This window comes from Lithobates pipiens, unplaced genomic scaffold (genome assembly GCF_037356315.1).
Source record: "Lithobates pipiens isolate NorthernLeopardFrog02 unplaced genomic scaffold, aLitPip1_a1.2 Scaffold_27, whole genome shotgun sequence".
Classification (NCBI taxonomy): domain Eukaryota; kingdom Metazoa; phylum Chordata; class Amphibia; order Anura; family Ranidae; genus Lithobates; species Lithobates pipiens.
Window position 1 is genome coordinate 21,304,707 of NW_027507788.1, and position 17,457 is coordinate 21,322,163.

The 17,457-nt window shown below is 40.4% G+C and overlaps 1 protein-coding gene across 1 annotated transcript in view; it reads right to left on the bottom strand.

Moving 5' to 3' along the window:
* Window positions 1-505: 505 nt before the first annotated feature.
* The window catches only part of LOC143933640 (sialic acid-binding Ig-like lectin 16), a 65,310-nt gene continuing 48,358 nt past the window's right edge, over window positions 506-17,457 (bottom strand). Inside the window, exons 8-11 of the mRNA XM_077456591.1 lie at window positions 15,389-15,688; window positions 11,441-11,543; window positions 8,096-8,186; window positions 506-3,989 (exon numbers count right to left, since the gene is read on the bottom strand). Coding sequence (XP_077312717.1) covers window positions 3,810-3,989; window positions 8,096-8,186; window positions 11,441-11,543; window positions 15,389-15,688 — 674 coding nt within the window. The 3' untranslated portion in view covers window positions 506-3,809. The remainder of the gene's footprint in view (window positions 3,990-8,095; window positions 8,187-11,440; window positions 11,544-15,388; window positions 15,689-17,457) is intronic.

Below are 17,457 nucleotides of genomic sequence, written 5' to 3' on the forward strand. Positions count from 1 at the left end.
ATATATATATATATATATATATATATATATATATATATATATATATATATATATATATATATATATATATATATATGTATATATATATATGTATATATATATATATATATATATATATATATATATATATATATATATATATATGTATATATATATATATATACATACATATTTTTTTACATGTAACCATATCTATGACAAATTGGCTTTGAAGTATTGTTATTTCATTTTGAAGTACCTGCTGTACATTTTTTTTTGGGGGGGGGGGTGGGGGGGTTGATGATTAAATTTAATATGCAACCTTATCTGTTCTAATTTTTATGAATGTTGCATTATATGACCATGGCTTTAAAACTGGCTTTAAAAAATGTTATTCTTGAGTCTAAACTTATTTTTTAGATTTTTGGGGTTGAACATCAAGTTTGTTTGTTTTTTAGGTATTTTTTTGTAATTTTATGAATGTTGCATTATGTCTCTGTATTCGTCTATATAAAAAAAAAATTAATTGTGATCTGCAGAAAACAATATTTTTAATAAATATAATTTTTAAACATTTTGTCTTACCTGTAATAAGCATTAAACTATTATTCCCTGCCCCGCAGCACAAATAAACAAAAGGGTGCAATGCTATTGACATCAGTGCTTTTATATGGACACATGCCCGTATTTGGTCAATGTCATTGGACAATAGACACATTTGAAGCTGAAAATCAACAAAAAAAAAACAAAAAAAAACAAATGCAACCACTACATTTAAGGATTGGTAAAGTAAAATATAGTAATTTGATTTGTATAGGCACTTAAAGGAGTGCTGCACCCTTTATAATAGGTCAGATCAGGAAAGCCTAGGGCAGTGATGACGAACCTTGGCACCCCAGATGTTTTGGAACTACATTCCCGCATGATGCTCATGCCCTCTGAAGTGTAGTTGGGCATCATGAGAAATTTCAGTTCCAAAACATCTGGGGTGCCAAGGTTCTCCATCACTGGCCTAGGGTGAAAACTATAGCTTCCTCCATACATACAGCGGAGGCATGATGTAGCCATCCAGGGGCAGGAAGTATTGTATTTGCAGGATTACCAGCTAAAAATAAAGCGAAAGATACTTGGTGAAAAAACAAATCCATCACTAGTAAGTTACAATATAATACATTTTTTGGTTTTGAGCTTGGATGCAATTACAGTCATATTTTCCATACAGTGTACCTTTCCATATGTATTTTCAGACAAGGCTGCCCAGTGTTCTGTATCCTTAGGCAGTGTTAATTTCATCGACTAAAACAACTAAAACATTTTAGTCGACTAAATGAACATTATTTTAGTTGACTAAAAAACGACTAAAACTAAAACAACTGAGATGACTAAAATATGACTAAAACTAAAATGGCATTTCAGTCAAAAAAACTAAAATGGGACTAAAACTAAAATGCCATTTTAGTTAAAAGACTAAGACTAAAACTAAATTGAAATTCGACTTCAAAATTAACATTGGTCTGTAGTGCATGTTCATACCTCAATGCCATAATAAATAACATATTCGATTTTTTCACTCCAGCAGTATATAATGAGTTTGGAAATTGTAGAGAAATGTTAACTAATACAGTACAATTTAATTACACCTATTAGATTTTAGATGACTAAAATGTACTGGAGATCTAGTCGACCAAATATGACTAAAACTAAAACAATTGTAGAAGACTAAAATGGGACTAAAACTAAAATGCCATTTTAGTCCTAAGACTAAGCCCTTGTACACACGGTCGGACATTCCAACCACAAAATCCGTCTGATTTTTTCAGACGGATTTTGTCCGAAACTGGTGTTGCATACACATGGTCAAAGTAGTTGGAAAATCCGATAGTTCGGAACGTGACGATGTTCGTTCGTTACAACGGGACTACGTTCAGGCTAGTAGCCAATAGCTTTGGTCTCGTAATTTGATCTGAGTATGCGTGGCATTTTGTCCGATTGGAATTCTCTACAAACGATCGGACAAAGTCCGATTGGATCATGGTGTCGGAAAATTTTATATCCAGCTCTCAAACTTTGTTGGTCAGACATTCTGACGAAAAAAGTCCGATGGAGCCCACACATGGTCGGATCATCCAACAACACGATCCGGTCGGACATTTTCCATCGGAATGTCCGACCATGTGTACAAGGGCTAAGACTAAAACTAAATCGAAATTTTCTGCCAAAATTAACACTGTCCTTAGGCAATTTGTACTGTAGCACTACCCCCATAGTAGCCGTTGGTTAGGATGGATCTTCTGTTCTTTGCCTTAACGTCTTTAAGAACTTCCACCCCTCTCACACACTGGGTTGAGTGTCCAAAGCATGCAATATCACAGAAAATCACTGAAATGAATACTTAGTACCCAATAGTAGTCCATTTATAAGAAAGCAGGCACTGAGGCATTTAAGGCTAACTTAATATTTTGTCCCCTGATATTATTGGTAACAAAGTAAGCATAGAAATATATTAACAATGATAATAACACAATTCAGCATACAGGTTGATTAGTAATAAATACTAAGAGGTACTAAGATGACACTATGGGGTTGATTTACTAAAGGCAAATCAACTCTGCACTACAAGTGCACTCGGAAGTGTAGTCACTGTAGATCTGAGGGGAAGATCTGAAATTAGGGGAATCTCTGCTGATTTTATCATTCAATCATGTGCAAGCTGAAATGCTGTTTTTTTTTTTTCTTGCATGTCCCCCTCGGATCTACAGCGACTGCACTTCCAAGTGCACATTGGATTTGCCTTTAGTAAATAACCCCCCTGTGTCCATATAAGCATAAACAGTAAACAGTAATGTCACCTAATTTGCATGAGTGAACAGTAATAAAGCTTGATTTACCAAACACAGGCGCTATACTGACAAAATGCATTGATGGCGACTATGCTTAGGCCTAGACTGACTGGATATGCACTGTCCATAGAAAGAAATTAAAAGGGGAGAAGCAAACAAAGGGGACTTGAAGAATGGGGAGGCAGTCCTTTATGTTGTTCTTCTCCCGGCTATCGTTGGGGCCCTTTAAGAAGCATTGGTGCACTTAATGACAGTTTTAGAAAACCAGAACGCAATAAAGGTGCGGTAAAGATGCAGTAAAGGTACCGTACAGGTCCAATATCAGTGCAGTATACTTAATGTCCTGTCTCCAGTATCTCACTCCCTGCTAGCAGTGCGAACAATGGGAAGTGCCCTCATACTAGTCCCTGTGGGGCAGCTGTGAACTCTTGCTGTAGAAAGGTGCCCTCAGTCTCTCCACAGAATGTCTCCAGAGATTCAGCAGTGGGAAGTAGAGGGTGAGAGGATACTTTGGTCTCCCGGCAGCAGTGGTGCTGATGCGGTCACTGCTGTCTGTGCTGATCTTCCTCAGGTGTCTCCGCTGGTCTGTCCTCTCAGCAGTCTGGCTCAGTATGCAGCAGATGTGCTGTCATCTGTTCTTTTGGCTCCAAGAGAAAGAAGTTTTTAGAGCAGTCTGTTAAAAGGTATTCCACCACCCCCCTTCCTCTGCAATGTCCTATGGGAGCTGTATTGTAAAGGTCCATGAATCTCATTCTGTGATTGATATTTCAGACTATACTCCCCATGATCCTCAGCATTATGCATAGAACTCTATTAGCTTGGTATAGCTCTACCACTGCTGGCCAGAGGAGAAGGGTGTAGCATAACATCAGTTTCTTTGTAGAGTGAAAGTAAGCTGGTTATAAAAGGGGAAATGTCATATTTTTGTAGTCCACCACGCGGTTACTGTAAACGTTCTTTTTTGGTTTTCATGATTACAAAAATGAATTCTCAGTTTGTATGTTTAACCACAGAATATTCTACTTCCTCTTCTTCTATGGCAACTTTTGGGTTCAGCTTCGAAAAGTCAACACTCATGTACTGCAAATCTTGGTAATTCAGATTTACTGATCCAGTTTCTGGAAGTGGTTGATGATCTTTTTGAGGACTTTGCTCTGATTCATGGTACCCCTTGAAGAAAATTGTTTATATGTCATATCGTATAGATCATGGACTTCAATATGCAAGAACTTTTCTCAAAGTAAAGGTTTAAAAGAAAATATATACTTTTTCTAAAAAATGTGAGCATTGGAAGTCAATGCACTAAATTTTATTGAAAAGTATCATGCTGTGTACACACGGTCAGACTTTGCGGCAGAAAAGGTCCCACAGAATCATTCTGACTTTTTCTTTCAAAAATTCTGACGGACTTAGAAATAGAACATGTTTTAAATCTTTCTGACGGAATCAATTCTTATTGGGAAAACCGTTCATCTGTATGCTATTCCGATGGACCAAAAACGACGCAAGGGCAGCTATTGGCTACTGGCTATTGAACTTCCTTTTTCTAGTCCCGTCGCATGTCATTGCTTTCTAAACGATTGGGCTTTGGTGTGATCGTGTGTAGGCAAGTCTGTTTCAGCGGAACTCTGTCGGAATTCTGTCGGAAAGACCGTCAGAGTTTATTCTGACTGAAAAAATGGTTGTGTGTATGCAGCATTATACCCATTTGGGCATAACCCAAATTCCTTCCTCTCCCCTGTAGATTATATTCCACATTGTTTCTGAAGCAGTAACAGCTTTTATTACCTGTGGATTATTACCTGGTTAGCAAAAGTCTTGTAGTAGTGGCTACAGGAAACTCAGCGACATAGGAACACCTCCAGAACTACATCTCCCACAAGCCATTTTTCCTACATATGTATGTGGCCAGGCTCTTGGGAGGAATGGCAACAGCACTGATTTACTTGGAAAGAAATCAATGTAGGCCCATGGATAGAGACATAAAGGAGGGCATAGAAGGAGTTCAGTAGTCTGTGGGGGTTGGGGGGGGGCGGGATTGAGGCAGAGCAGCAGAAGGGGGCTGCGGAAAGGCCGTTATCTAGTGGAACTGCATTACCTGATGCTTTTTGGATCACTAAGTCTGAGTGCATATTATTTTTATTTTTATGAGAGCTAATAAACTACTACACTTAGTAGGTGGCAATGTTTTTCTTTCCTTGTCTTTTACATACACGTGTACCTTGTGCACTGCTGAAAAATGTGTTTGTTTTCATTCATTCATTCATTCATTTTTTTTTTTTTTTCATTTTTTTGGGTCATTCTTTATGATCGCAATTTGAAAATGTTAAAATTAGAAAATCCGAAAATGTTAAAATTTGAAAATCCCAAAATAAAAAACGAAAATCTGAAAATTCGAAAATAATAACTGACCAACAAACTAATACGTTAACTATTAAATTATAGGTATTGGAATTTCCTTTCAAATTTGGCTGTTAGCAAATGTAACCAATACGAATTTATCCAAAGTTACAAATTATCCAAATAACGAACACATCTAAACAAATGGAATGGAACTAATTAATAATAAATAATAATAATAAAAAGTTTTTATTATTATTATTATTGTTATTTATTATTATTAATTTGTAACGTTCCATTCATTTAGATACAGCATTCATTATTTCCAATATTTCATAACTTTGGATAAATTATTCTTTACATTTACCAACAGCCAAATTTGAAAGGAAATTCCAATACCTATAATTTAACCACTTCAGCCCCGGAAGATTTTACCCCCTTCCTGACCAGAGCACTTTTTACAATTTGGCACTGCATTACTTTAACTGACAATTGCGTGGTCGTTTGACGCTGTACCTAAACATATCTGTGCCCTTTTTTTCCCCACAAATAGAGATTTCTTTTGGTGGTATTTGATCACCTCTGTGCCTTTTATTTTTTACGTTATAAGCAAAAAAAAGCGACAATTTTGAAAAAAAAAACAATATTTTTTACGTTTATGTTTTGCTATAATAACTATCCCCCAAATTGACAAAAACAAAACAAATTTCTTCATCAGTTTAGGCCAATATATTCGTCTACATATTTTTGGTAAAAAAAAATGCGTAAATTGATTGGTTTGTGCAAAAGTTATAGTGTCTGCAAACTATGGGAAAGATTTATGGCATTTTATTATTATTTTTTTTACTAGTAATGGTGGTGATTTGAGATTTTAAGTGGTACTGCAACATTGCAACGGACAGATTGGAGACTTTTGACCCTTTTTTGGGACCATTGGCATTCATACAGCAATCAGTGCTATAAAAATGCATTACTGTGTAAATGTCACTGGCGGGGAAGGGGTTAACACTAGGGGGTGATCAAGGGGTTAATTGTGTGTTCCCTCGGTGTGTTCTAATTGTATGGGGATAGGATTGACTAGGAGAGGAGACATATCGTTTTTCCTACTTAGTAGGAACAAACGATATGGCTCCTCTCCTCTGACAGCACAGGGATTTGTGTGTCTACACACACAAATCCCCATGCTGGCACTCGTGAATGCGATTGCGTGTGGCCGGCAGCGCTCGTGAATACGATTGCGTATGGCCGGCAGCGATCATGCCTGCCGGCCATGAGCATTGGGTCCCCCACCATGCAGTGTGCGACCATTGGTGGACAGAAAAGGGTAGGACGTACCCGTATGGGATATCGCCCAGGAGAGCCATTGTGCCCCAGTATATCTGTGTTACATGGTTGGGAATCTGTTAATAGTTACTAATATTTAAGTTATTATTAGTTATTATTTCAGATTCTCGGATTTTCAGATTCTCGAATTCCAAATTTCCGAATTTTCGAATTTCTGAATTTACTAATTTTCGAATATTCAAATTTATGAATATTCTGAAAAAATTGTTACGTGTTTTCGTTAAATCGGATATATATTGTTGAGATATTTCCGAATGAACCACTTGCCGCACAGGGCGGTGTGGCTCTCGCTCTGGGATGACGTCATATGATGTCATCCCATAACGGCTGCTCTCGCACACTGTTGCTAGGACACAGTGCAACCCCAATCTCTGTAAAGGCTGTGGCTCTTTAAACTTGATCGGCTGTGTCCAATCACAGCCGGTCACAATGTAAACACAAAGATGCCGGTAATCGACACCCCTTGCCTCACACTGACAGAGGGTGTGGCGAGGAGAACCGATCAGCCGCATCTCCTCGCAGGGGACATCTACACATGTAATCAGGGCACTGATAATCAATGTCCAGTGCCCACCAGTGCCAGCAATCAGTGCCCACCAGTACCAGCAATCAGTGCCCACAAGTGGCAACAATCAGTGCCCACAAGTGCCAGCAATCAGTGCCGATTAGTGATGTCAGTCAGTGCTGGCTATCAGTGCCGCCTATCAGTGTTGCCCATCACTGATGCCCATCAATGCCCATCAGTGCCGCCTATCTGTGCTGCCTATCAGTGCCCACCAGTGCCATCAATAAGTTCCCATCAGTGCAACCTATCAGTGTCCACCGGTGCCACCTTTCAGTGCTGCCTATTAGTGCTCATCAGTGCCCATAAGTGCAGCATATTAGTGCCTCCTCATCAGTGCCCATATGTGCCACCTCATCAGTGCCCATCAGTGCAACTAATCAGTGCCCATCAGTGACGCCTCCTCAGCACACATCAGTGAAGGAGAAAAATTACTTATTTACAAAATTTACTGACAGAAACAAAGAAAACGTTTTTTTTTTTCAAAATTTTCAGTCTTTTTTATTTGTTTATTTATTTAAAAAAAAAAAAAAAAAAACAGCAGGGATTAAATACCACCAAAAGAAAGCTCTATTTGTGTGAAGAAAATGATAAAAAAAAAATTCACATGGTTACAATGTAACACAACTGCACAATTGTCATTCAAAGTGTGACAGCGCTGAAAGCTGAAAATTGGCCTGGGCAGGATGGAGGTGAAAGTGCCCGGTATTGAGATGATTAACGAATTTTCAAAAATTTGTTAAAAAATGAATTCATATTGCATGAAACATATTGCACATGTCTAGCAATGGCATATAAAAGTGTGTATCATGCATTTTGGATATGCATTTTTGGGAATATGCTAAAAACTTTTATATATTTTGCCAATAATTTATCCAAGAACAATGTACTTATTCAAGGAACTAACTACGATATTACTTCATTAATATATTTCATTAATTACCTGCATTTCACATTTTATTTCCTAGAGTTTGTAAAAGTAAAACAGCACCCAGAAATATAACGGAAAACATTTGCATGGATAACTTACATTAGAAAACATTTCTGAATTGCCATAGATAGGATCAGCAATACTGACATGGGGCTGCCTTGAATTCTCCTTATACTTTGTCATCTTCCTTCTTAAAATGTAAAAAAAAAAAAAAAAAAAAAAAGGATCAACATTGGCTGATTAATATACAAAGACAACAGGTGGAAGTCAAATTTTCAAAGTTCACTACCCCAAGGGCCCCAATAACACATAACCTTTTCATTTTCTGAATACCTTGGATATTGTTCCACGCATTATCATTTTTCAATGTGCATACTGAATAAGTCCAGAAAATGTGCGTATTAAAAAAAAATAATGAAGCGAAAAAAGTAGTAGGTCTGCAACACTGAACCCATAGCAGCCAATAGGAATTTACCTTGCATTGTTTAGAACTAAACTCTCTCAATCATTATTAATTTTAATCTTTATGCCCCATACAGATGGTCGGACATTCCGACAACAAAATTCCTCGTTTTTTTTCCGACAGAAGTTGGCTGAAACCTGTCTTGCATACACACGGTCACACAAAGTTGTCGGATTTTCCGACAACATGATCCGATCGCACATTTTGCGTCGGAAAATCAGACCGTGTATATTGCCCATTATGCTAGCATTAGTAAATAGATAGGAAGATATGTTACATTTACTTGTTTTTATTCATTTATTTATTTATTTTTACATTTCTTCAGTTGCTTCCTGGATTTATGGCCTAGGACAGTGATGGCGAACCTTGGCACCCCAGATGTTTTGGAACTACTTTTCCCATGATGCTCATGCACTCTGCAGAGTAGTTGAGCATCATGGGAAATGCAGTTCCAAAACATCTGGGATTCCAAGGTTCCCCATCACTGGCCTAGGCTAAAAGGATGTCCAGTGTAGCATCCCAGTCTTAGTCCTTAGGGTTCAATATTGAGTTGGCCCACCCTTTGCAGTTATAACAGCTTCAACTCTTCTGGGAAGGCTGTCCACAAGGTTTAGGAGTGTGTCTATGGGAATGTTTGACCATTCTTCCAGAAGCGCATTTGTGAGGTCAGGCACTGAGGTTGGACGAGAAGTAATGGCTGGTAGTCTCCGCTCTAATTCATCCCAAAGGTGTTCTACAAACGAAGACTGGGATGCCATAGTTCATGTGCATGTAAAGGCAGGCATCCCAATACTTTTGGTAATATAGTGTATATTCCTGCAGTCTTTGGGTTGGGCACAAAAAGTTATGAACCCTCTTATCCCAGCATTGGGAGGTTCTGAATGCTGCAGAGAATGGCCCCATGTAGTGACATATAAGTGCTGTTCTCTCGTTTAATCTCCAGTAAGACTGGGAAGACATGATTATGCACTCCTAAGGGGCACCTCCATAGTACTCTAGGCTCACATGTGGAGCTTGACTCTAGGTGGAAGCACAGTGGGTCTGCAGGGAGCAGCACTGAAGATATGGTGAGTACTGAGCTGTTTTTTTTTCTTCTTTAACTCCTGCAGGAAATGACATTGTTTTTATTTAGACTCGAGTGGGGTATTAAATAGACAAAAAATGGTGAACATTGCGGGAAGATATTTAATTGTGTTAGCATACATGTGCACTTAAAGTGGTTGTAAACCCTTACAAACCACTTTGACCTACAGGTAAGCCTAGATTAAGGCTTACCTGTAGGTTCAAGAAATATCTCCTAAACCTATATGGTTTAGGAGATATTTGACTGAAAAGGGGCACCGCTGTCTACGGAGCTGCCGCGCGTGTCGGTTCCTGCGCGCATGCGTGGGAGTGACGTAATCGCGGCTTCGCCGAATGACAGCGGCGGAGCTGCGAGACCCCACCAAGAAGATGGATGCGGCGGACTACAGGGGACAGCGGCGACTTCGCTGGCTCCTGTGTCAGGTAAGTGACACATAATGGGCTACTATGCAATGCATAGTAGTCCATTATGCTTTGCCTTTGCAGGGAATGAAAGAGGAAGTAAACTCATCAGGGTTTACTTCCTCTTTAAGAAAAGACTTACCACATTATTTTACGCAGTCAACAATATCTCTAATGCCGCGCACACACGACCGGACTTTCCGACAGACTAGGTCCGACGGTCTTCCCATTGGACTTTCGACGGAGTTCGATGGGCCTTCCTAATGAACGGACTTACCCACACATGAGCGGACTTAGCCCTTGTACACACGGTCGGAGATTCCGTCGGAATGTGTCTGATCGGAGCGTTTTGTTGGATATTCCGACTGTGTGTGGTCTGCATCGGACTGTTTCCGTCGGACCAAATTTTCCAACTTGCCGGAAATATTTTCCGACAAAATGCTCCGATAGGACATACTCCGATCATGTGTAGAGAATTTTGATCGGACAAAGTGCCACGCATGCTCAGATCAAATTCCTACATCAAAGCTATTGGCTACTAGCCTGAACGTAGTCCCATCGTAACGAAATTACGTCATCACGTTCTGAAAGATCGGATTTTCCAACAACTTTGTCCGACCGTGTGTATGCAACAGTTTTGGACAAGATCCGTCGGACAAAATCCGAAGGACAAAATCCAACGGATTTGGTTGTCGGAATCTCCGACTGTGTGTACAAGGGCTAAGTTTGTTCGAAAGTCCTTTAGTTTTGAACGTGATGACGTACGATGGGACTAAAAAAGGAGGTTCAATAGCCAGTAGCCAATAGCTGCCCTTCGCTTCGTATTTGGTCCATCGGACCAGCATACGGACGAACGATTTTCCGGATAGGAATTGAGTCAGTTGGACAGATTTGAAACATGTTCTATTTCTAGGTCTGTCTGATTTTTTTTTTTTATGAAAAACGATCGGATTAGCCCACACACGATCAGATTGTCCGACGGACTGATTCCATCAGACCTAGTCTGCCGGAAAGTCCAGTCGTGTGTACGCGGCATTAGAAATTGACACAGACCTAAATTAAATACAGACGTTAACTAGCTGAACCTCTTCTATGGTTATTTTTGATCTGAAAACATCTCAAGACATGCAGGTAGGTTGATTGGCTGCTGTCCAAAATTGGCCCTGGTATATGAATGGGGACCTTAGATTGTGGACTCTTTGAGGGTAGAGACCAATGTGAGTGTGCAATGTACAGGGATAGGGGTAGACACTCACTCAGGTTGAACTGGATGGACTGGTGTCTTTATTCAACCTTACTAACTATGAAACTAGGAAACTATGAAGTACCCACTTAGGTATGAAAAATGAATATTATTTATTACAGGATATTTATAAACCTCCTAAAGTGCACGTGTTTCAATGAACTACGTGTTAATTCATGCTGTATTAATGTCATAATGTGAGATATGTTTCTCGTATCTTTGTATGTAAAAAGAAAAGAAAGAAAAGACTTACTTTCTGTAGAAAAATATTAATAAAATTCCAATCACTATCAATACAGCAATCACACATCCACCATATATTGCAGCAGCTGGAAATGCTTTAGATGCTGACTGAGCTGAGAAAGAAAAAAGGTAATTACAATCATAAAATAATTTAAAGTATAACTAAAGGCAAAACTTTTTTTTAGTTTTGGATAAAGCGGAGAAGGATTAGAACACCTGTCAGGTTTTATTGCTGTCTGTGCCTCCTGTTGGGGGAGATTCACCCTCTGTATTTGTCCTGTTTACCATTATCACCAATTAGAAAGTGAAAAAAAAATACCACATTTTGGGTTGTCCCTAGAACAGTGATAAAGGGGAAATCTTCCAAAGAGGACACTAGTTCTGGTGACGACTTGGGATTTCCTTTAACTTCCTGTTTTGGCTATGAGACTGGAAGTAAAGTGGAATCTCCCCCAATGGGACACAGAAGGGAAAAAACAGATGCCAAGACCCTCCATTACTCTATTCAAATAATAAAAAAAAAAATTTTGTCTGTGGTTTCACTTTCACTGAAATGGTCAATATTAGTAGGCAAAAAATAGAGTAAAACCCGGCTGTCAAGTAAATATTGATTATATTAGGTATTGACCTGCTTTAAGCCCAAAGATACTTTGAGAAATGGAAATGGGACTTTTAGTTGACATACTTTTTCACCATAACCTGTTTATTTAATAAAAAAATAAAATAAAAAAACACTACATAGTTTAGTAACTATATAAAAGCTCCAGCTCAGGTTTTAGTGTACAAGCACTGACCCCCAAATTGGTGGTAAATTGAAAAGAATCCACTTCTTGTTGTACTTCTACTAACACGAAATTAGCAGAAGCCCAAAGTGTGGCACTAAAGAGCTGAAAAACCATGTAGTACGTCTAGTACGTCACTATGTTCGTAATTGTTGGCCAAAAACATCAACTTCTCCTGCGCTCTGCTGCCTTGGTCTTTGAAGTGTGATACCGACAGTTTAGGATGGTAGTGTAGAAAGGTCTTGCAGCCCTCCTTTAGAACATTGGGTGTTCAGATACTGGAGAAAAACAAAACAAAAAAGGAAGGCGCACTGACCTAGTGCATTACCATGAAAAGAGTTTTATTAAAAACAGAACAAATAGCAAAATGGCTACTCACAAACGAGTATTGATCAAAGGCAAAATCAATACAATAGAATCCATTGCACCGAACATTGACAAATCCAGCTTATAAGCAGCTTATTTTTGGCTCTGAAGAAAGGGGGTCACCCCTGAAACGCGTCAGCCGTTTTCGTTGAGGTATTTGCCAATTCATCTGACATCTGATCTGGATTTGTCAATGTTCGGTGTGATGGATCCTATTGTATTGATTTTGCCTTTGATCAATACTCGTTTGTGAGTAGCCATTTTGCTATTTGTTCTGTTTTTAATAAAGCTCTTTTTATGGTAATGCACTAGGTCAGTGCGCCTTCCTTTTTTGTTTTGTTCATAATCGTTGGCCAACATTTGTGTGACCGTGTGTATGCAAGATAAGTTTGAGCCAATACCCTTTAAACAAAATTCCACGGTATTGTTGTCGGAAAGTCCGATCATAAGAGTCAGTAATCAGATACTCAATGCTTCCAAAGACAGGCAGATAAAATACTCAATGTACAGTATTTCACTGGGTTAGAATGTTACATCTATTTGACCTACTGAGAGCTCAACAAGCAACATGTCCACTAATCAGTGGGGGGCACTTTATAGATCTTAACAATATCATATATCATATCAATATTCTATGCAACACCAGATCTACGATTGCCAGCCTGGGTGTACTCGGCCGTCCTCCCTACGCTTTTTCTAATTTGGGTGGAAATACCCTATGCTGATATATAAGGCGCTCATACTGTAAAGTAAATCTTTGTAAAACAGTTAAAGTGGTTGTAAACCCTTTACAGCCACTTTAACCACTTCGGTACCGCGCTATTGCCAAATGACGGCATTAGCGCGGACCTACATTTCCGGGACTACGTCTATTGACGTCGTCCCGGTTACGAGCGGCCTGCGCGCCCCCTGAGGGGCGCGCGCGGCGCGCTCTGTGATAGGCGAGTCCATGAGACATCAGTCCCGATCACGGCCATCAATACAAGGGACCACCTGCCACCTGCCAGTGCCCACCTGCCTCCCGCAGTGCCACCCTGAAGTAAAATAAAAAGCAAAAGTAAGTGCCCCCCGTCAGTGCCCATAGTGCCCACAGTGCCACCCACAGTGCCACCCACAGTGCCACCCACAGTGCCACCCCACAGTGCCACCCACAGTGCCACCCACAGTGCCACCCAATCTGCCTCAAAGGTGCTGCACCCCAGTGCCGCCCATCAGTGCCCAGCAGTGCCGCCCATCAGTGCCCAGCAGTGCCACCCATCAGTGCCCAGCAGTGCCACCTATCAGAGCCACCTATCAGTGCCACCTATCAGTGCCCATCAGTCCCATCTATCTGTGGTACCTATCAGTGCCCATCCGTGCCACCCATCCGTGCCACTTATCCGTGCCACCCATCCGTGCCATCTTATCTGTGCCCATCTTTGCCCATCAGTGCCGCCTTATCTGTGCCCATCGGTGCCGCCTTATCTGTGCCTATTAGTGCCGCCTTAACTATGCCTATCAGTGCCCACCAGTCCAGCCTATCAGTGCCCACCAATGCAGCCTATCAGTGCCCACCAATGCAGCCTATCAGTGCCGCCTAATCAGCGCACTTCAATGAAGGAGAAAAATGACCCGTTTGCAAAATTTTATAACAAACTATTAAAACATGATTTTATTTTTTTATTTTTTTGCATCTTTTTTTGTTTGTTTAGCAAAAAATAAAACTCCGAGCTGTAACTAAATACCACCAAAAGAAAGCTCCATTTGTGGGAAAAAAATGATAAAAATTTCATTTGGGTACAGTGTTGTATGCCCGCGCAATTGTCATTCAAAGTGCATCAGCGCTGAAAGCTGAAAATTGGTCTGGGACTGAGGGGGGTTTAATTGCCCAGTAAGCAAGTGGTTAACCTACAGATAAGCCTAGATTAAGGTTTACCTGTAGGTGCAAGAAATATCTCCCAAACCTAAAATGTTTAGGAGATATTTGCAGAAATAGCCGCAGCGATGTCTACGGCGCATGCACTGTTGACATCGGGCGCAGGTGCACTGAGCATGCCGCTTTTAACGGCGATCATGCCGTTAGTGGCAGCACCAGCGTGCATGTGCGGGAGTGACGTCATTGCGGCTCTGGCCAATCACAGCGCCGGAGCCGCGATACCCGGAAGTCACTCCGGGATAGATGGCGGCATCAGAGGAGGTGAGCGAGGGTCACTTCGGGGGCTTCGATCTCAGGTAAGTTATTCATAATAAGCTAGTATGCTATGCATACTAGCTCATTATGCCTTTGCCTTGCAGGGTGTATTTTATTTTATTTTTTCCCTGAGGCTTTACTTCCTCTTTAATGTTCCTCTGAAAATGTGAAATTGGTTCGAAAAAAACTGTGTGAGAACCTGCCATGTATTTGTGTACTAAATGAAGAAATAGTCCTGCTTACTAGGGATGAACTTTGGGTTCAGACAAATTCTGCCCGTTTGGAAGTTCAGATTTTTTCTTAACTTTCTTGATGTGCCACAACAATGGCCCTAATGAATGCCCAACGATGCATCCCCTAAATAAGAACATCACTGGCCAAGTCTTGCACCTGACCAGAGGTGTTTTTTGGCCAAAGTCCCAGCCCACACACTATGAAAGGTTGCTCTCCTGTTAGCCCTTTGTCAGTGTGTTGGAGGTTAAGAGAATGATTCTTGAGTCCAATTTACAAGGTGAGTTGTGTTTTATTCAAACAGTCCTGTCTTGTCATTTTCATTTCCCTTTCTTGTGGTTGGGTATTCAAACTGAACAATATTCTTCTAGTTGAACAACCCTTTTATGTAAATTGGTCAGATCCTTACCTGTTTCATTGAATAGCTGCAGAACAAGCTCTCCATGAATGTTGGAAGCCACACACTGTATATTCTGACTCTCCTCTGTGTTGATTGGAAGGGTCAGTGTGCTGTTTGTAACTGATTTAGATCTCTCAGTGAAAATACTAACTTTGCCATTCATGTGGTTTGATGCATTAATGGACCTCCCATTGAGTTTCCACTTCAGAGTTGGTTCAGGAACTGACTCAATTACACACGTACATGCAAGGTGATTTCCACCAACTTTCCAACAACCGGAATTTCTTCCATTGACAATTTTAGGACTATCTACAAAATGGTGAAATTTGAAAAAAGATCAATATACAGTTGAAACGCGTATACGTTAAGTGTGTTATGTGCCAAAAAGTTTATGAGTCTTTTTAATCAGACATGTGATCTAGGTATATTTGCCAGATCCAGCTCCTAGATCTTCCTGCAGACAACACAGCAATTAAATTGGTTGTAAACTTCAAACATGAAATATGCACAAAGCATATCCCTCTATAGCGTGTAACTGTCTTAATCCAGAGCACTAATTGTCATTTCTGTCTGCTGCCCAATTTCTCTGCTATCAGCATGAATCACTTCTGACAAGTTTTCCTGACACCAAGAGACAAAAAGGTGGCAGGGGAGGGAGCTCCAGCACACAGTCTGTGATTGACTGCCTGATTGTGCTGTGTGAGGGGGGGAGTGTCCCTTCCCTCCAATCAGATCTCAGCTCTCCACACAGAGCACTGTAGAGCATAACATTCAGCTCCCCACACTCTGCTTTCTGAACACTCAGACAAGCTGTATAAATGATGGACTTTAAACAGCTGTAGAGAAGAGTAGACCGCAGATAAACAGATACAACTTATGTAGGAGGATTTGTTTAATCTCTGTGTATCAGCTGAGGATAGTCACTATACTGGGTATATGAAAGGGTTTACAACCAGATTAAAGGGGCGATCCACCTTGTTTGCACCCCCCCCCCTTCACTGCCCCATTTGGCACTTTTTGGGGGGGGGGAGCGAGTACCTGGTTTTGACAGATCACCGATCGGTGATCTACGACATTTCCAGCCCCTCCTCCCTCCGCTGGCTTCTGGGACACACACAGGCCCCAGAAGACAGCGGGACCATTCAGAATGTGCAACGTGAGTCACACATGCAGAGCAGGAAACCAGCTGTGAAGCCTGAAGGCTTGACTGCTGGTTTGCCCTACTTACAATTGCAGCGCCTGCACCCAAAGCCAACAGACAAATCGACTCGGGGGGGGGGGGGCGACATCCTGGGATTCCTGGACAGGTAAGTGCCCTTATATTAAAAGTCAACAGCTACAGTATTTAGAACTGCTGACATTTTGGTTTTGTTTTGTTTTTTACAGACTGGAGCTCCTCTTTAAGCAATGCAGCCCAGTCCAGGGTTTACCCAATGAAGGAGGACAATATGGACAATGAAAGAACAGAAACATACTGATAAGGTCAATTATGTGTTCCGCCCTCCCGTAAACATGTTTCCTGTAAGCAATGGACTCTCAATAGGCTCAGAGCTCTGACACTTTTTTGCAGCCTGGGTGTTACTGTTCAGGGAATGAAATGAGGGTAATTTGAATAAGTTATAGGTACTTAAAGCTCAGTATTCATTCTTCTGATATTTGCCTTCTTGCAGATGCAGAACATTGGCCTTTTACACTCAACACACTGCTGGATGTTCACATTTATATAAAGTTGAACCTCAACTGTGTACTACTACTTCTTCTAGATAAATTACAGAATGATATAGTATCACATGACATTAGGAATGCAAACAAATATGGAAATTTAAAAACAACTTAAGATACACTCTCAATGACCTACCAATTAGTGTATCATCACAGCGCTCCCACACTCCCTCCCTCCAGCTGCCACTTAAAAAAATTTTAATTAAATCTATAAGAAGGTGGAAAGAAAGCAAATCTGTCACTTGAAATGCAAACAAAGACACCTAGTGGCGCTAAACAAAATCCACACTGTTAAATAACAGTGTGCTATACTACCCGACGTGAAACAAATATGCATAAAAAATGGTCAATAATAC